Source organism: Oncorhynchus masou, chromosome 28 (genome assembly GCF_036934945.1).
Source record: "Oncorhynchus masou masou isolate Uvic2021 chromosome 28, UVic_Omas_1.1, whole genome shotgun sequence".
In the NCBI taxonomy this organism is placed as follows: Eukaryota; Metazoa; Chordata; class Actinopteri; order Salmoniformes; family Salmonidae; genus Oncorhynchus; species Oncorhynchus masou.
This window is the reverse complement of record NC_088239.1, coordinates 86,443,635-86,464,375: the sequence shown is the minus strand read 5'-3', so window position 1 is coordinate 86,464,375 and position 20,741 is coordinate 86,443,635. Positions and strand designations below refer to the sequence as shown.

General features: G+C 43.8%; 1 protein-coding gene across 3 annotated transcripts in view; it reads right to left on the bottom strand.

Moving 5' to 3' along the window:
- Positions 1 to 7,910: 7,910 nt before the first annotated feature.
- Positions 7,911 to 20,741, bottom strand: part of LOC135518446 (protein Hook homolog 3-like) — a 94,991-nt gene continuing 82,160 nt past the window's right edge. Inside the window, exons 20-21 of one of the 3 annotated variants that reach the window (XR_010452153.1) lie at positions 17,797 to 18,014; positions 7,911 to 13,496 (exon numbers count right to left, since the gene is read on the bottom strand). Coding sequence is in view for 1 of the 3 variants with exons in the window: in XM_064943620.1 (XP_064799692.1) it covers positions 13,481 to 13,496; positions 17,872 to 18,014 (159 nt within the window). In the remaining 2 variants the exon portion in view is untranslated. The remainder of the gene's footprint in view (positions 13,497 to 17,796; positions 18,015 to 20,741) is intronic. The other 2 variants (XR_010452154.1, XM_064943620.1) reach the window with 2 other exon arrangements.

Below are 20,741 nucleotides of genomic sequence, written 5' to 3'. Positions count from 1 at the left end.
CTCTCTCATAATGTCTCACAGACAGACCTCTCTCTCATAATGTCTCACAGACAGACCTCTCTCTCATAGTGTCTCACAGACAGACCTCTCTCTCATAGTGTCTCACAGACAGACCTCTCTCTCTCATAATGTGTCTCACAGACAGATCTCTCTCTCCCTCATAATGTCTCACAGACAGACCTCTCTCTCATAGTGTCTCACAGACAGATCTCTCTCTCCCTCATAATGTCTCACAGACAGACCTCTCTCTCATAATGTCTCACAGACAGACCTCTCTCTCTCTCATAATGTCTCACAGACAGACCTCTCTCTCATAATGTCTCACAGACAGACCTCTCCCTCTCATAATGTCTCACAGACAGACCTCTCTCTCATAGTGTCTCACAGACAGACCTCTCTCTCTCATAATGTCTCACAGACAGACCTCTCTCTCTCTCATAATGTCTCACAGACAGACCTCTCTCTCTCTCATAATGTCTCACAGACAGACCTCTCTCTCTCTCATAATGTCTCACAGACAGACCTCTCTCATAATGTCTCACAGACAGACCTCTCTCTCTCTCATAATGTCTCACAGACAGACCTCTCTCTCTCTCATAATGTCTCACAGACAGACCTCTCTCTCATAATGTCTCACAGACAGACCTCTCTCTCTCTCATAGTGTCTCACAGACAGACCTCTCTCTCTCATAGTGTCTCACAGACAGACCTCTCTCTCATAGTGTCTCACAGACAGACCTCTCTCTCTCATAATGTCTCACAGATCTCTCTCTCTCATAATGTCTCACAGACAGACCTCTCTCTCTCATAATGTCTCACAGATCTCTCTCTCTCATAATGTCTCACAGACAGACCTCTCTCTCTCTCATAATGTCTCACAGACAGACCTCTCTCTCATAATGTCTCACAGACAGACCTCTCTCTCTCTCATAGTGTCTCACAGACAGACCTCTCTCTCTCATAGTGTCTCACAGACAGACCTCTCTCTCATAGTGTCTCACAGACAGACCTCTCTCTCTCATAATGTCTCACAGATCTCTCTCTCTCATAATGTCTCACAGACAGACCTCTCTCTCTCATAATGTCTCACAGACAGACCTCTCTCTCTCTCATAATGTCTCACAGACAGACCTCTCTCTCATAATGTCTCACAGACAGACCTCTCTCTCATAATGTCTCACAGACAGACCTCTCCCTCTCATAATGTCTCACAGACAGACCTCTCTCTCTCATAATGTCTCACAGACAGACCTCTCTCTCTCATAATGTCTCACAGACAGACCTCTCTCTCTCATAATGTCTCACAGACAGACCTCTCTCTCATAATGTCTCACAGACAGACCTCTCTCTCATAATGTCTCACAGACAGACCTCTCTCTCTCTCATAGTGTCTCACAGACAGACCTCTCTCTCCCATAATGTCTCACAGATCTCTCTCTCTCATAATGTCTCACAGACAGACCTCTCTCTCTCATAATGTCTCACAGACAGACCTCTCTCTCTCTCATAATGTCTCACAGACAGACCTCTCTCTCATAATGTCTCACAGACAGACCTCTCTCTCATAATATCTCACAGACAGACCTCTCTCTCATAGTGTCTCACAGACAGACCTCTCCCTCTCATAATGTCTCACAGACAGACCTCTCTCTCTCTCATAATGTCTCACAGACAGACCTCTCTCTCCCATAATGTCTCACAGACAAACCTCTCTCTCATAATGTCTCACAGACAGACCTCTCTCTCTCATAATGTCTCACAGACAGACCTCTCTCTCATAATGTCTCACAGATCTCTCTCTCTCATAATGTCTCACAGACAGACCTCTCTCTCTCATAATGTCTCACAGACAGACCTCTCTCTCCCATAATGTCTCACAGACAGACCTCTCTCCCATAATGTCTCACAGACAGACCTCTCTCATAATGTCTCACAGACAGACCTCTCTCTCTCATAATGTCTCACAGACAGACCTCTCTCATAATGTCTCACAGACAGACCTCTCTCTCTCATAATGTCTCACAGACAGACCTCTCTCTCATAGTGTCTCACAGACAGACCTCTCTCTCTCTCATAATGTCTCACAGACCTCTCTCTCTCTGTGTCTCACCTTGAGGAACAGCTGCTGCTGCCTTCACTGCTCTTCAAAGGAACGATCAAGCATGGGCCGACAGAGAAAGGAGAAGAAGGGGGAGTGGAGTATGGCGCAGAGGGAGGGGGAGGGAGGGAGGGAGGGAGGGAGGTCTTATAAAGCATAGCCGGCCAGTAGGGCAGGGAGAGGGGGAGGCAGTGGGGAGGACGGAGAGCAGAGCAGGGGGAGAGGGGGAGGGAGATGGGCGGAGGCGATCACACAGCACACCTGCACCCATTCCCTCTCTAATGTCCGTCAGGGTCCAGAACCGGCATGATTTGTAGAGAGCCATCTGCTCTGGATCAAACACAGCGCTTCTTTATTTTCCTAAATCCTCTGGTCTTTGTAGCAGTAGAGTTCAAGAGGGATAGTTACCGACATCATAAATCGTTATGTTTAACCGTTAATGTTGGTCGTCAGGCTAATAGATGAATCACTCACTATATCCAAAACCCCAAACTATACATTCAAACTGTCTACATCCTACTCCTTAAATTCATGGGAAAAAAGTGAATTGTCTTTGCATTTGTTAAAAACACAAGAGCTCTTTCATAGGATTTCTAGAAAGCCAACAAGCGGTTACACACAGCATGTTTTTCTTCAATTGTAACTTCCTGTCTATACACACGGCATGTTTTTCTTCAATTGTAACTTCCTGTCTATACACACACCATGTTTTTCTTCAATTGTAACTTCCTGTCTATACACACACCATGTTTTTCTTCAATTGTAACTTCCTGTCTATACATGAAAAATGATGCAGAAAAATGAATCCATGCTTTTGTCACTTCTAGGTTAGACTACTGCAATGCTCTACTTTCCGGCTACCCGTATAAAGCACTAAATAAACTTCAGTTAGTGCTAAATACGGCTGCTAGAATCCTGACTAGAACCAAAAAATGTGATCATATTACTCCAGTGCTAGCCTCCCTACACTGGCTTCCTGTCAAAGCAAGGGCTGATTTCAAGGTTTTACTGCTAACCTACAAAGCATTACATGGGCTTGCTCCTACCTATCTCTCTGATTTGGTCCTGCCGTACATACCTACACGTACGCTACGGTCACAAGACGCAGGCCTCCTAATTGTCCCTAGAATTTCTAAGCAAACAGCTGGAGGCAGGGCTTTCTCCTATAGAGCTCCATTTTTATGGAACGGTCTGCCTACCCATGTCAGAGACGCAAACTCGGTCTCAACCTTTAAGTCTTTACTGAAGACTCATCTCTTCAGTGGGTCATATGATTGAGTGTAGTCTGGCCCAGGAGTGGGAAGGTGAACGGAAAGGCTCTGGAGCAACGAACCACCCTTGCTGTCTCTGCCTGGCCGGTTCCCCTCTTTCCACTGGGATTCTCTGCCTCTAACCCTATTACAGGGGCTGAGTCACTGGCTTACTGGGGCTCTCTCATGCCGTCCCTGGAAGGGGTGCGTCACCTGAGTGGGTTGATTCACTGATGTGGTCATCCTGTCTGGGTTGGCACCCCCCTTTGGGTTGTGCCATGGCGGAGATCTTTGCGGGCTATACTCAGCTTTGTCTCAGGATGGTAAGTTGGTGGTTGAAGATATCCCTCTAGTGGTGTGGGGGCTGTGCTTTGGCAAAGTGGGTGGGGTTATATCCTTCCTGTTTGGCCCTGTCCGGGGGTGTCCTCGGGTGGGGCCACAGTGTCTCCTGACCCCTCCTGTCTCAGCCTCCAGTATTTATGCTGCAGTAGTTTATGTGTCGGGGGGCTGGGGTCAGTTTGTTATATCTTGAGTACTTCTCTACTTCCTGTATATAGCCATGTTATTTCCTACTTCCTGTATATAGCCATGTTATTTCCTACTTCCTGTATATAGACATGTCATTTTATACTCCCTGTATATAGCCATCTTATTTTCTACTTCCTGTATATAGCCATGTTATGTTCTACTTCCTGTATATAGCCATGCTATTTTCTACTTCCTGTATATAGACATGTTATTTCCTACTCCCTGTATATAGCCATGTTATTTTCTACTCCCTGTATATAGCCATGTTATTTCCTACTTCCTGTATATAGCCATGTTATGTTCTACTTCCTGTATATAGCCATGTTATTTCCTACTTCCTGTATATAGCCATGTTATGTTCTACTTCCTGTATATAGCCATGTTATTTCCTACTTCCTGTATATAGCCATGTTATTTTCTACTCCCTGTATATAGCCATGTTATTTCCTACTTCCTGTATATAGCCATGTTATGTTCTACTTCCTGTATATAGCCATGTTATTTCCTACTCCCTGTATATAGCCATCTTATTTTCTACTTCCTGTATATAGCCATGTTATGTTCTACTTCCTGTATATAGCCATGCTATTTTCTACTTCCTGCATATAGACATGTTATTTCCTACTCCCTGTATATAGCCATGTTATTTCTACTCCCTGTATATAGCCATGTTATTTCCTACTTCCTGTATATAGCCATGTTATGTTCTACTTCCTGTATATAGACATGTTATTTTCTACTCCCTGTATATGGCCATGTTATTTTATACTCCCTGTATATAGCCATGTTATTTTCTACTCCCTGTATATAGCCATGTTATTTCCTACTTCCTGTATATGGCTATGTTATTTTTTACTCTTTATTGTTATTCATTAGTCACTGTCTTTAATTCTGCAGTGTCGATAAAGGACCCGTCAATCAGCCTTTCACTGTTAGTCTACACCCCTTGTTTATGACTCATGTGACAATTTAAATGTGACCTTATTTGATTAGGACCCAGCCTCAGAGTCAGGACACCAAGCAGGCTTATACAGGATGGTACTGTGTTACTTATCTCAACAATATTGTGTTACTTATCTAGATGATAGTGTGTTACTTATCTAGATGGTAGTGTGTTACTTATCTAGATGGTAGTGTGTTACTTATCTAGCTGGTAGTGTGTTACTTATCTAGATGGTAGTGTGTTACTTATCTAGATGGTAGTGTGTTACTTATCTAGATGGTATTGTGTTACTTATCTAGATGATAGTGTGTTACTTATCTAGATGGTAGTGTGTTACTTATCTAGATGGTAGTGTGTTACTTATCTAGCTGGTAGTGTGTTACTTATCTAGATGGTAGTGTGTTACTTATCTAGATGGTAGTGTGTTACTTATCTAGATGGTATTGTGTTACTTATCTAGATGATAGTGTGTTACTTATCTAGATGGTAGTGTGTTACTTATCTAGATGGTAGTGTGTTACTTATCTAGATGGTAGTGTGTTACTTATCTCAACAATATTGTGTTACTTATCTAGATGATAGTGTGTTACTTATCTAGATGGTATTGTGTTACTTATCTAGATGATAGTGTGTTACTTATCTAGATGGTAGTGTGTTACTTATCTAGATGGTATTGTGTTACTTATCTAGATGATAGTGTGTTACTTATCAAAATGATAGTGTGTTACTTATCCAGATGGTAGTGTGTTACTTATCTAGATGGTAGTGTGTTACTTATCTAGATGGTTGTGTGTTACTTATCTAGATGATACTGTGTTACTTATCTAGATGGTAGTGTGTTACTTATCTAGATGGTAGTGTGTTACTTATCTATATGGTAGTGTGTTACTTATCCAGATGGTAGTGTGTTACTTATAGAGATGATATTGTGTTACTTATCTATATGATACTGTGTTACTTATCTAGATGGTAGTGTGTTACTTATCTATATGATACTGTGTTACTTATCTAGATGGTAGTGTGTTACTTATCTAGATGGTAGTGTGTTACTTATCCAGATGGTAGTGTGTTACTTATCTAGATGGTAGTGTGTTACTTATCTATATGATACTGTGTTACTTATCTAGATGGTAGTGTGTTACTTATCTAGATGGTAGTGTGTTACTTATCTAGATGGTATTGTGTTACTTATCTAGATGGTAGGGTGTTACTTATCTATATGATATTGTTACTTATCTATATGATACTGTGTTACTTATCTAGATGGTAGTGCGTTACTTATCTAGATGGTAGTGTGTTACTTATCTAGATGGTAGGGTGTTACTTATCTATATGATACTGTGTTACTTATCTAGATGGTAGTGTGTTACTTATCTAGATGGTAGTGTGTTACTTATCTAGATGGTAGTGTGTTACTTATCTAGATGGTAGTGTGTTACTTATCTAGATGGTAGGGTGTTACTTATCTATATGATACTGTGTTACTTATCTAGATGGTAGTGTGTTACTTATCTAGATGGTAGTGTGTTACTTATCTATATGGTAGTGTGTTACTTATCCAGATGGTAGTGTGTTACTTATAGAGATGATATTGTGTTACTTATCTATATGATACTGTGTTACTTATCTAGATGGTAGTGTGTTACTTATCTATATGATACTGTGTTACTTATCTAGATGGTAGTGTGTTACTTATCTAGATGGTAGTGTGTTACTTATCCAGATGGTAGTGTGTTACTTATCTATATGATACTGTGTTACTTATCTAGATGGTAGTGTGTTACTTATCTAGATGGTAGTGCGTTACTTATCCAGATGGTAGTGTGTTACTTATCTAGATGGTAGTGTGTTACTTATCTATATGATACTGTTACTTATCTAGATGGTAGTGTGTTACTTATCCAGATGGTAGTGTGTTACTTATCTAGATGGTAGTGTGTTACTTATCTATATGATACTGTGTTACTTATCTAGATGGTAGTGCGTTACTTATCTAGATGGTAGTGCGTTACTTATCTAGATGGTAGTGTGTTACTTATCTAGATGGTAGGGTGTTACGTATCTATATGATACTGTGTTACTTATCTAGATGGTAGTGTGTTACTTATCTAGATGGTAGTGTGTTACTTATCCAGATGGTAGTGTGTTACTTATAGAGATGATATTGTGTTACTTATCTAGATGGTAGTGTGTTACTTATCTAGATGGTAGTGTGTTACTTATCTAGATGATACTGTGTTACTTATCTATATGATACTGTTACTTATCTAGATGGTAGTGTGTTACTTATCTAGATGGTAGTGTGTTACTTATCTAGATGGTAGTGTGTTACTTATCTAGATGGTAGCGTGTTACTTATCTAGATGATAGTGTGTTACTTATCTAGATGGTAGTGTGTTACTTATCTAGATGGTAGCGTGTTACTTATCTAGATGATAGCGTGTTACTTATCTAGATGGTAGCGTGTTACTTATCTAGATGGTAGCGTGTTACTTATCTAGATGGTAGCGTGTTACTTATCTAGATGGTAGTGTGTTACTTATCTAGATGGTAGTGTGTTACTTATCTAGATGGTAGTGTGTTACTTATCTAGATGGTAGTGTGTTACTTATCTATATGATACTGTGTTACTTATAGAGATGGAGCCCAACTCTTCAGATTTGTGAGGTGTTACTTATCTAGATGGTAGTGCGTTACTTATCTAGATGGTAGTGTGTTACTTATCTAGATGGTAGTGTGTTACTTATCCAGATGGTAGTGTGTTACTTATCCAGATGGTAGTGTGTTACTTATAGAGATGGAGCCCAACTCTTCAGATTTGTGAGGTGTTACTTATCTAGATGGTAGTGTGTTACTTATCTAGATGGTAGTGTGTTACTTATCCAGATGGTAGTGTGTTACTTATAGAGATGGAGCCCAACTCTTCAGATTTGTGAGAATGTTAAGACAGGGAGAGAAAAAAAGGAAAACATCTCAGTGGTTTTGAAAGGTCAGAACACTTTTTTTGTTTGTTTGTCCTACAACATTTTTGAAGAAATGTCTCGGAAACGTGACTGTGCCTTTGTAGACAAAAAGACTCAGAGAAACAGGCGGTGTTTTATACAAGCTTTATTACAACTTGGTTAACAGCTGTACATGTCAGAGCGTAGGAAGCACATTTTATCAACAAGTTTCAAATGGACAGGTAACTATGAACACTAATTTCCTCCTCCACTTTGTTAGTCCCATACAGTGTGTACATATTATACAAGCAGCAATATAAAACTTGGCAAATGGAAAGGTTATTTGCTACTTTATTTTTTAATGTAAAATAAGTCTTTCCTATGAATAAAAAATACAGCAACCATAAAACCTGGCGATTAAGTTCTGACTGAAAAGCCTCAGTTCTTAAAAAAAAAAAAAAAAGTTGTATTTTCTCCTAGAGGTTTTTTTTAGCCTCGGAAAACCAGATTGAACGCCACGCTCACCATTGTTTGTAACATACAGTCTGGTGTAACTATGCTTGTAACCTCTGGGACCAGGCTAGGAGACTAACCGATCTGGGACCAGGCTAGGAGACTAACCGATCTGGGACCAGGCTAGGAGACTAACCGATCTGGGACCAGGCTAGGAGACTAACCGATCTGGGACCAGGCTAGGAGACTAACCGATCTGGGACCAGGCTAGGAGACTAACCGATCTGGGACCAGGCTAGGAGACTAACCGATCTGGGACCAGGCTAGGAGACGAACCGATCTGGGACCAGGCCAGGAGACTAACCGATCTGGGACCAGGCTAGGAGACTAACCGATCTGGGACCAGGCCAGGAGACTAACCGATCTGGGACCAGGCCAGGAGACTAACTGATCTGGGACCAGGCTCGGAGACTAACCGATCTGGGACCAGGCCAGGAGACGAACCGATCTGGGACCAGGCTCGGAGACTAACCGATCTGGGACCAGGCTAGGAGACTAACCGATCTGGGACCAGGCCAGGAGACTAACCGATCTGGGACCAGGCCAGGAGACTAACCGATCTGGGACCAGGCTAGGAGACGAACCGATCTGGGACCAGGCTAGGAGACTAACCGATCTGGTACCAAGCTAGGAGACTAACCGATCTGGTACCAAGCTAGGAGACTAACCGATCTGGGACCAGGCACGGAGACTAACCGATCTGGGACCAGGCACGGAGACTAACCGATCTGGGACCAGGCTAGGAGACTAACCGATCTGGGACCAGGCCAGGAGACTAACCGATCTGGGACCAGGCCAGGAGACTAACCGATCTAGGACCAGGCCAGGAGACTAACCGATCTGGTACCAGGCCAGGAGACTAACTGATCTGGGACCAGGCCAGGAGACTAACTGATCTGGGACCAGGCTAGGAGACTAACCGATCTGGGACCAGGCCAGGAGACTAACCGATCTGGGACCAGGCTAGGAGACGAACCGATCTGGGACCAGGCTAGGAGACTAACCGATCTGGTACCAAGCTAGGAGACTAACCGATCTGGTACCAAGCTAGGAGACTAACCGATCTGGGACCAGGCACGGAGACTAACCGATCTGGGACCAGGCACGGAGACTAACCGATCTGGGACCAGGCTAGGAGACTAACCGATCTGGGACCAGGCCAGGAGACTAACCGATCTGGGACCAGGCCAGGAGACTAACCGATCTAGGACCAGGCCAGGAGACTAACCGATCTGGTACCAGGCCAGGAGACTAACTGATCTGGGACCAGGCCAGGAGACTAACTGATCTGGGACCAGGCCAGGAGACTAACTGATCTGGGACCAGGCCAGGAGACTAGCCGATCTGGGACCAGGCCAGGAGACTAACTGATCTGGGACCAGGCCAGGAGACTAGCCGATCTGGGACACAAGTAGTAACACGTTGCCCTACCAATCATACAAGTAGTAAAAGCCATACAAAGTTCATCAGTTACATAATAATATGGACACATCCTTTTATTATAAACTGAAAAACACACAGTATCAGCAACAAGTCAATAAGTCTGCTCTTACTCACACCGGTCTGGTTTTTACACTGGAGGCGAAAGCACTGTCAACGTGTTCATGATATAACAGGAAAGATCCTCTTTGCCTTCTACCCGTCTGTCCATTGGTGCCACTTCTGAGGTCGTGTTCATTAGTGGCGCAGAGGGCATCACTATAGACCCGGGTTCGATCCCGGGCCCAGCGTCGTCCGGGCTAGGGGAGGGTTTGAACGGGGTAGGCCGTCATTGTAAATAAGAATTTGTTCTTGCTTAGTTCAATAGGGGCTAAATAAAAAATTAAAATGTGTGTTTGTTCTCGTATTAAAATGAGTGTTTTATACTGGACAGGTGGAGGTAGAACATCCCCATTTCAGTCCGTTTTTTAACATTTGGTGCCTAATGAACATAACCCGGGACAGGGCAGTCTTACTGCGTGGGCCATCTGCTAATGAACCACGACCCGGGACAGGGCAGTCTTACTGCGTGGGCCATCTGCTAATGAACCACGACCCGGGACAGGGCAGTCATACTGCGTGGGCCATCTGCTAATGAACCACGACCCGGGACAGGGCAGTCTTACTGCGTGGGCCATCTGCTAATGAACCACGACCCGGGACAGGGCAGTCTTACTGCGTGGGCCATCTGCTAATGAACCACGACCCGGGACAGGGCAGTCTTACTGCGTGGGCCATCTGCTAATGAACCACGACCCGGGACAGGGCAGTCTTACTGCGTCGGCCATCTGCTAATGAACCACGACCCGGGACAGGGCAGTCATACTGCGTGGGCCATCTGCTAATGAACCACGACCCGGGACAGGGCAGTCTTACTGCGTGGGCCATCTGCTAATGAACCACGACCCGGGACAGGGCAGTCTTACTGCGTGGGCCATCTGCTAATGAACCACGACCCGGGACAGGGCAGTCTTACTGCGTCGGCCATCTGCTAATGAACCACGACCCGGGACAGGGCAGTCATACTGCGTGGGCCATCTGCTAATGAACCACGACCCGGGACAGGGCAGTCTTACTGCGTGGGCCATCTGCTAATGAACCACGACCCGGGACAGGGCAGTCTTACTGCGTGGGCCATCTGCTAATGAACCACGACCCGGGACAGGGCAGTCTTACTGCGTCGGCCATCTTGCTGTATTTTTCAAAAAGGCTCTGCCATGGCATCCTATCAACAAGCCTACTTGTTTTATAAAAAGGTTAGAGAAAGGTTTTACACATTTTATACAATGTAGGAAATGTATGAATCGAAGTCAATACTGCATATGTATGTATGAATCTAAGTCAATACTGCATATGTATGCATGAATCTAAGTCAATACTGCATATGTAAGTCAAATAAAAACAGGAATACATATCAAAGTCATAAAGGCTAGATAGAAGCATGTGATCTCTTCTTCCAATACCCTCCACCATTTAGAGAGAGAGAGAGAAACACATCAAGGTTATTATCAGTGAAATTAAGAAGCAGAGCGCTCCTTACATAGAGGTTAAGTCATCAGAACACTTAAACAGAAATAAATGGAAACCGAACATCGACATCTAGACTGAGTGTACAAAACATTAAGAACACCTGCTCTTTCCGTGACATAGAGCCCTCCAACTCAACTCTGGAAGTCCGTTTGAATCCGGGTCTGATTTAGACATGGGACACCAGGGCCTGATTTAGACATGGGACACCAGGGCCTGATTTAGACATGGGACACCAGGGCCTGATTTAGACATGGGACACCAGGGCCTGATTTAGACATGGGACACCAGGGCCTGAATTAGACATGGGACACCAGGGCCTGATTTAGACATGGGACACCAGGGCCTGATTTAGACATGGGACACCAGGGCCTGATTTAGACATGGGACACCAGGGCCTGATTTAGACATGGGACACCAGGGTCTGATTTAGACATGGGACACCAGGTTCTGATTTAGACATGGGACACCAGGTTCTGATTTAGACATGGGACACCAGGGTCTGATTTAGACATGGGACACCAGGGTCTGATTTAGACATGGGACACCAGGGTCTGATTTAGACATGGGACACCAGGGTCTGATTTAGACATGGGACACCAGGGTCTGATTTAGACATGGGACACCAGGGTCTGATTTAGACATGGGACACCAGGTTCTGATTTAGACATGGGACACCAGGTTCTGATTTAGACATGGGACACCATGGTCTGATTTAGACATGGGACACCAGGGTCTGATTTAGACATGGGACACCAGGTTCTGATTTAGACATGGGACACCAGGGTCTGATTTAGACATGGGACACCAGGGTCTGATTTAGACATGGGACACCAGGTTCTGATTTAGACATGGGACACCATGGTCTGATTTAGACATGGGACACCATGGTCTGATTTAGACATGGGACACCAGGGTCTGATTTAGACATGGGACACCAGGTTCTGATTTAGACATGGGACACCATGGTCTGATTTAGACATGGGACACCATGGTCTGATTTAGACATGGGACACCAGGGCCTGATTTAGACATGGGACACCAGGGCCTGATTTAGACATGGGACACCAGGGCCTGATTTAGACATGGGACACCAGGGCCTGATTTAGACATGGGACACCGGGTAGATGAAGGGGAGGAGACAGGTTACATAAGGATTTTTAAGCCTAGAGACAATTGAGACATGTATTGTGTATGTGTGCCATTCAGAGTGTGAATGGACCAGACTAAATATTTAAGTCCCTTTGAACAGGGTTTGGTAGTAGGTGCCAGACGCACCGGTTTGAGTCAAGAACTGCAACGCTGCTGGGTTTTTCAGTCTCAACAGGTTCCCGTGTGGATCAAGAATGGTCCACCACCCACAGGACATCCAGCCAACTTGACACAACAGTGGGAAGCATTGGGGTCAACATGGGGCAAGCAACCCTTTGGAACGCTTTAGACACCTTGTAGAGTCCCATGTCCCGATGAATTGAGGCTAAATTCGAGGGGGGGGGAGAGCAACTCAATATTAGGAAGGTGTTCCTAATGTTTTGTACACTCAGTGTATACACATTTGATTAGAGGATCATGTGAAATAATAGATGATATTGCTCTTTTTCCCTCAGACCCAGTGAAACACACAGAGAGAAGTGAGTGGAACACCCAACAGATACACACCAGGTTTACAGTACAGTAACCATGTATTGCTAGTCGCTTGATCCTCGTCATTGTCAAAGTCTACCGAAAACCATCCGGTCACTAAGAATAACACTGTCTTCCATGTAGTCCTCGCTTTGCACCATCCATTTAGAACAAGAGGTTTCCTTGACCTTGGACACAGCATGAAGAATCTTTAAAATGTTTTTGTTTTGTTTATCCCCAGCCCTAGCTCCAGCTCTCCCCGTTACCCCACTAGAGACTACTGTTGTTGTCTCAGAGTATGTCATGACGATAGAGGTTCGCAAGCAGATGCAGGCCTGTGAGTGAAGGAGGAGGGGGGGGTTGGCGGTAGGTTAGGGTGGCCTCTGAGAGGGCGGCGCCGTCTGGGTCTGTAGAGAGCTCTTACCCCCCCCAGTCCTGGGCATAATCTGGGCCCGCCTGCCCGGCCCGTCCTCCGTTAGAGTTGAGGGTTAGTGTTGAATTGATGAAGTTTTATTTTCAGCTCGACTCATTATTAAGCCATGGTCATGCACCCGCCCATCACCCCTGCCTGCGCTGGTCATGTAATGTCATCACTGTGGAGAGGAGGGAAAAGAGAGGAGAGAGAGAGAGAGGAGTCGAGAGAGAGGAGTCGAGAGAGAGGGAGTCGAGAGAGAGAGGAGTCGAGAGAGAGGAGTCGAGAGAGAGAGAGAGGAGTCGAGAGAGAGGAGTCGAGAGAGAGAGAGGAGTCGAGAGAGAGAGTGAGAGAGAGAGAGGAGTCGAGAGAGAGAGAGAGAGGAGTCGAGAGAGAGAGAGAGAGGAGTCGAGAGAGAGAGAGAGAGGAGTCGAGAGAGAGAGAGGAGTCGAGAGAGAGAGAGAGGAGTCGAGAGAGAGAGAGAGGGGTGTCGAGAGAGAGAGAGAGGGGTGTCGAGAGAGAGAGAGAGGGGTGTCGAGAGAGAGAGAGGAGTCGAGAGAGAGTGGAGTCGAGAGAGAGGAGTCGAGAGAGAGAGAGAGAGGAGTCGAGAGAGAGAGAGAGAGAGAGGAGTCGAGAGAGTCGAGAGAGAGAGAGAGGAGTCGAGAGAGAGAGAGAGGAGTCGAGAGAGAGAGAGAGGAGTCGAGAGAGAGAGAGAGAGAGAGAGGAGTCGAGAGAGAGAGAGAGAGAGAGAGAGAGAGAGAGAGAGAGAGAGAGAGGAGTCGAGAGAGAGAGAGAGGAGTCGAGAGAGAGGAGTCGAGAGAGAGAGAGAGGAGTCGAGAGAGAGAGAGGGAGGACAACAACCAGTAAGAGCTTTGGTTATAATGATACAGCAGATCATGATCAAAACGGTCTGACAAAGGGTGAATGAAGGAGGGGATCAAGGCCATGAACAGTTCTCAAATACCACAGATCTTTTACCAGAATATAGACACATTTGCTGTGCCACTAGAAACCACTAAACAGTCATGTGCCGCCCTGTAGGTTTACATCTATCTAGTCCAGGGCACTCCAACCCTGTTCCTGGAGAGATACCATCCTGTGGGTTTACATCTATCTAGTCCAGGGCTCTCCAACCCTGTTCCTGGAGAGATACCATCCTGTAGGTTTACATCTATCTAGTCCAGGGCTCTCCAACCCTGTTCCTGGAGAGATACCATCCTGTATGTTTACATCTATCTAGGGCTCTCCAACCCTGTTCCTGGAGAGATACCATCCTGTAGGTTTACATCTATCTAGTCCAGGGCTCTCCAACCCTGTTCCTGGAGAGATACCATCCTGTAGGTTTACATCTATCTAGTCCAGGGCTCTCCAACCCTGTTCCTGGAGAGATACCATCCTGTAGGTTTACATCTATCTAGTCTAGGGCTCTCCAACCCTGTTCCTGGAGAGATACCAAAGTTTATAATCCACCTCCCTGTAAAGTTTATAATATACCTCCCTGTAAAGTGTATAATATACCTCCCTGTAAAGTGTATAATCCTCCTCCCTGTAAAGTTTATAATATACCTCCCTGTAAAGTGTATAATACACCTCCCTTTAAAGTTTATAATACACCTCCCTGTAAAGTTTATAATCCACCTCCCTGTAAAGTTTATAATATACCTCCTTGTAAAGTGTATAATCCTCCTCCCTGTAAAGTGTATAATCCACCTCCCTGTAAAGTTTATAATCCTCCTCCCTGTAAAGTGTATAATCCACCTCCCTGTAAAGTTTATAATCCACCTCCCTGTAAAGTTTATAATCCACCTCCCTGTAAAGTTTATAATACCACCTCCCTGTAAAGTTTATAATATACCTCCCTGTAAAGTGTATAATACACCTCCCTGTAAAGTTTATAATCCACCTCCCTGTAAAGTTTATAATCCACCTCCCTGTAAAGTTTATAATATATCTCCCTGCAAAGTGTATAATCCACCTCCCTGTAAAGTTTATAATCCACCTCCCTGTATAGTTTATAATATACCTCATTGTAAAGTGTATAATCCTCCTCCCTGTATAGTTTATAATCCACCTCCCTGTAAAGTTTATAATATACCTCCCTGTAAAGTGTATAATCATCCTCCCTGTAAAGTTTATAATATACCTCCCTGTAAAGTTTATAATATACCTCCCTGTAAAGTTTATAATCCACCTCCCTGAAAAGTGTATAATCCACCTCCCTGTATAGTTTATAATATACCTCCTTGTAAAGTGTATAATCCTCCTCCCTGTATAGTTTATAATCCACCTCCCTGTAAAGTTTATAATATACCTCCCTGTAAAGTGTATAATCCTCCTCCCTGTAAAGTTTATAATATACCTCCATGTAAAGTTTATAATATACCTCCATGTAAAGTTTATAATATACCTCCCTGTAAAGTTTATAATATACCTCCCTGTAAAGTTTATAATATACCTCCCTGTAAAGTTTATAATCCACATCCCTGTAAAGTGTATAATATACCTCCTTGTACAGTGTATAATCCACCTCCCTGTAAAGTTTATAATCCACCTCCCTGTAAAGTTTATAATCCACCTCCCTGTAAAGTTTATAATCCACCTCCCTGTAAAGTTTATAATATACCTCCCTGTAAAGTGTATAATCCACATCCCTGTAAAGTTTATAATATACCTCCTTGTAAAGTTTATAATCCACCTCCCTGTAAAGTTTATAATATACCTCCCTGTAAAGTGTATATTCCTCCTCCCTGTAAAGTTGACAATATACCTCCATGTAAAGTGTATAATCCTCCTCCCTGTAAAGTTGACAATATACCTCCCTGTAAAGTGTATAATCCACCTCCCTGTAAAGTTTATAATATACCTCCTTGTAAAGTGTATAATCCTCCTCCCTGTAAAGTTTATAATATACCTCCCTGTAAAGTTTATAATATACCTCTCTGTAAAGTGTATAATCCTCCTCCCTGTAAAGTTTATAATATACCTCCCTGTAAAGTTTATAATATACCTCCCTGTAAAGTTTATAATCCACCTCCCTGTAAAGTTTATAATATACCTCCCTGTAAAGTTTATAATCCACCTCCCTGTAAAGTGTATAATATACCTCCCTGTAAAGTGTATAATCCACCTCCCTGTAAAGTGTATAATCCACCTCCCTGTAAAGTGTATAATCCTCCTCCCTGTAAAGTGTATAATCCACCTCCCTGTAAAGTGTATAATCCACCTCCCTGTAAAGTGTATAATCCACCTCCCTGTAAAGTTTATAATATACCTCCCTGTAAAGTTTATAATATACCTCCCTGTAAAGTTTATAATATACCTCCTTGTGTGGCAGCAGTGGTTATTGTACATTTGTATTGCAGACCACTTCAAATTGCTTTTTGCTATACAAGATCATAGCCACTGTTTGACTTGGTCCAGTGCATAGATAGTGGATATGGACTGTTAGCATGCAGACAGGTTCATATGGGACAGTTACAGCTGTGCATCGTGTTAGTTACTAGTGTGGATCTAGAGGACAAAAAGAGAGGACAGTTTGGTATTTCCTCATGCAACACAGGCTAATAGGGAGAGACACTCACTCGTTCACAATAATCAATCAATAAACTATTGATTCATAAATAATCGATAACGACTACTGGTTGATTTGAGAACAGGAGTCTACAGGGGGAGAGGTTTCCCTTCATTTCAGGAGAAACACTTGATCAATATGAATCTTTGTTCTGTTCTGTAAATGGCGTATGTGTATAATTACCTACTCTACTGCTAGGTCCCAGTTTAGTGGAGGCCAACTGCACGTAAAACAGACTGTCTAAAACAGACTGCACGTAAAACAAAGACTGTCTAAAACAGACTGCACCTAAAACAAAGACTGTCTAAAACAGACTACATGTGAAACAAAGACTGTCTAAAACAGACTGCCTAAAACAGACTGCCTAAAACAGACTGCACGTAAAACAAAGACTGCCTAAGAGACTGAACACACTTAACACATACTATGTACTGTACTGGGTTTAAAGATATCAACTAGCCCTATACATAGTGGACATACCCTCTCCAAAACTAAAGCGCATTCAAGCAACAGATATGAAAATATTCTCTGTTTTTCTTTTCATAAGGGTTCAAATACAACAACAACAACAAAAACATTGCATCTCTACTCTTGTGTTACATAGAAACAACAAGTTATTAGATAGGAGGATTCCAAACAGAAGAAGATGAACGGGTAACATCGTTTTACAGAAATGTGCATAATAATTATTGATAATAAATCCAGGATTTAAAAGGGAGACTGAAGGACTGTGGAGGAGGACAGAGAACAAAGGAGCATTAGAGGATTTATCCTAACCGGTCCAGGGAACAGGGGATGACTTAGTTCAGCCGACACGAGTACAACTGGACTGTGTGTCCTGACACCTGCAGGGGGTCAGGGGTCGGGGGGAAAAAAAAGGTTCAGGTAGGGGTCAGGGTGCCATGTCTACCTGGCCGTGGTGGTACCTGGCCTGGAAGGGTCGGAGGTCAAAGGTCGGGTTGAAGAGTCACGGCGCCATGTCTACCTGGCGGTGGCGGACTGGGGTCCCGGGTATCCGGGGTAGGAGCGGCGTGTGCTGGTAGCCTGTCTCTGGCGGGCCAGGAAGGACTGTCCGGAACCCGTACTGGCCAGACGATCCTCTGCTGCCTTCTTCTGGAGAGCCATGCCCTGAGGGGGGGGGGGCAGACACGGTGGTGTCATTAAGACATATATTCATTAAAAGATGTTGGTTAAATACCCTGTGTCTGCTATGTGAGTTTTCTTCTCATTTTTGACTCAAAACACTGAAGCCAGCAACACTATACTTTGCTCTTTATATCCATGGAGTGTTAATTTCGGGAGGCAGGTAGCCTAGTGGTTAGAGCGTAGAGGAGGCAGGTAACCTAGTGGTTAGAGTGTAGAGGTGGCAGGTAGCCTAGTGGTTAGAGTGTAGAGGTGGCAGGTAGCCTAGTGCTTATTTTATTTTATTTATTTATTTCACCTTTATTTAACCAGGTAGGCAAGTTGAGAACAAGTTCTCATTTACAATTGCGACCTCTGGTCAAGATAAAGCAAAGCAGTTCGACACATACAACGACACAGAGTTACACATGGAGTAAAACAAACATACAGTCAATAATACAGTATCAACAAGTCTATATACGATGTGAGCAAATGAGGTGAGATAAGGGAGGTAAAGGCAAAAAAAGGCCATGGTGGCAAAGTAAATACAATATAGCAAGTAAAACACTGGAATGGTAGATTTGCAATGGAAGAATGTGCAAAGTAGAAATAAAAATAATGGGGTGCAAAGGAGCAAAATAAATAAATAAAATACAGTAGGGAAAGAGGTAGTTGTTTGGGCTAAAATATAGGTGGGCTATGTACAGGTGCAGTAATCTGTGAGCGGCTCTGACAGTTGGTGCTTAAAGCTAGTGAGGGAGATAAGTGTTTCCAGTTTCAGTGCGTTTTGTAGTTCGTTCCAGTCATTGGCAGCAGAGAACTGGAAGGAGAGGCGGCCAAAGAAAGAATTGGTTTTGGGGGTGACTAGAGAGATATACCTGCTGGAGCGTGTGCTACAGGTGGGAGATGCTATGGTGACCAGCGAGCTGAGATAAGGGGGGACTTTACCTAGCAAGGTCTTGTAGATGACATGGAGCCAGTGGGTTCGTAGCGTAGAGGAGGTAGGTAACCTAGTGGTTAGAGTGTAGGGACGGCAGGTAGCCTAGTGGTTAGAGCGTAGAGGCGGCAGGTAGCCTAGTGGTTAGAGTGTAGGGACGGCAGGTAGCCTAGTGGTTAGAGCGTAGAGGCGGCAGGTAGCCTAGTGGTTAGAGTGTAGAGGAGGCAGGTAGCCTAGTGGTTAGGGCGTAGAGGCGGCAGGTAGCCTAGTGGTTAGAGTGTAGAGGCGGCAGGTAGCCTAGTGGTTAGGGCGTAGAGGCGGCAGGTAGCCTAGTGGTTAGAGCATGGAGCCAGTAACAGAAAGGTTGCTGGATCGAATCCTGAGTTGACAAGGTACAAATCTGTCGTTCTGCCCCTGAACAAGGCAGTTCACCCACTGTTCCTAGGCCATCATTGTAAATAAGTATTTGTTCTTAACTGAGTTGCCTTGTTAAAATAAAGGTAAAAAAATAAATAAAAATTAAAGTGGCATAGGAAATCCTACAGCGCCCTCTAGTGTTTGACAGGAGTAACAACATATAATAATTATTTTTAATTTTTTTATAACTAACCCAAGAAAGACCACAGCCTGTCGATTCTAATGGGAGCAAAGTAATCGTAGTGGGCAGAACAAGCAAGGAGGAGGGAGGAGCCAAGCACGAGCTCGCAAGATCCTATTGGCGCGTTCTAGCATACATTTGCATATTTCTGTTGTGGAACACCTACTCTGTGAAGTGCGCGTGTGCAATAACTCAATTCGCCCTTGAATACCTTGTAAACAATTCAATTTATTGAAACTTGGGCAAAGAGTAAAGTCCACAAAACTTAGTCCACTCTGCTCATAACAGATTGAAGTTTTGGGAACAGAAAACTGTATTGAGATTAAATGTTACATGAGAAAATTTGCAGAATGTCAGCGAAAATCCATCTAACTCAAATCTTCTCCAACTGCCGGCCACTGGGCTTCCTCTCATCACCATATTTGGTAGTGAGTGGAAATGTCAAACGGATGCTTCACATAATTTATACATCTGGTGGAACATCTGGCTCTTTGTTCCATCTGTGGTAATACAGTCTGGGATAAATATGTACCATGTTGTAGCAGGCAGACACTATGGGTGTTTCTTAATATACTACTGTGCTCCGAGCACGGGATGGTAGGCTTCATGAGTACAAATCAAAGTATGCGAAACGGATCACGGATGGCACTTTTCGGATGGGTACTCCGCTTGTACACATTTTGAATGCAACGATGCAAAAGCTTCAGCGAAATGTATGGACAGAAATATGAGGCAACCACGTAAGAAATCAAATGTAAAATGTCTTGAAATCAACGGTGGCCGTTATTTGAGCTGAAGCGAGAGAAAATACTCTGACTTCAGAATGAAATGTTGCCTATTTTCATCTCATGTTGCTTGACTACAATATTTTATCTTGATACTTTAATAAATACATGTTTACCTGCCTACAATGCCCACTGTAGCGTGTGTAGAGTGCAAGCTCATAGTAAGTCAATAGGGCTAACTGGCTAGCTGCTACTGCTACTACTGTTAGCTAGCTAGTTACCTACCTACTGTCGTGTGTGTAGAGAGCAAGCTCATAGTAAGTCAATAGGGCTAACTGGCTAGCTACTACTGCTAGCAAGCCAGATAACCACAAAGAATTGGAAGCTAGCTATCCACGAAGAATTGGCATCTACCTTGCATAACATTCGTTTTAGGTCCTTTTTGGCTGTTTAACGAGCTGGTTAGCTAGATT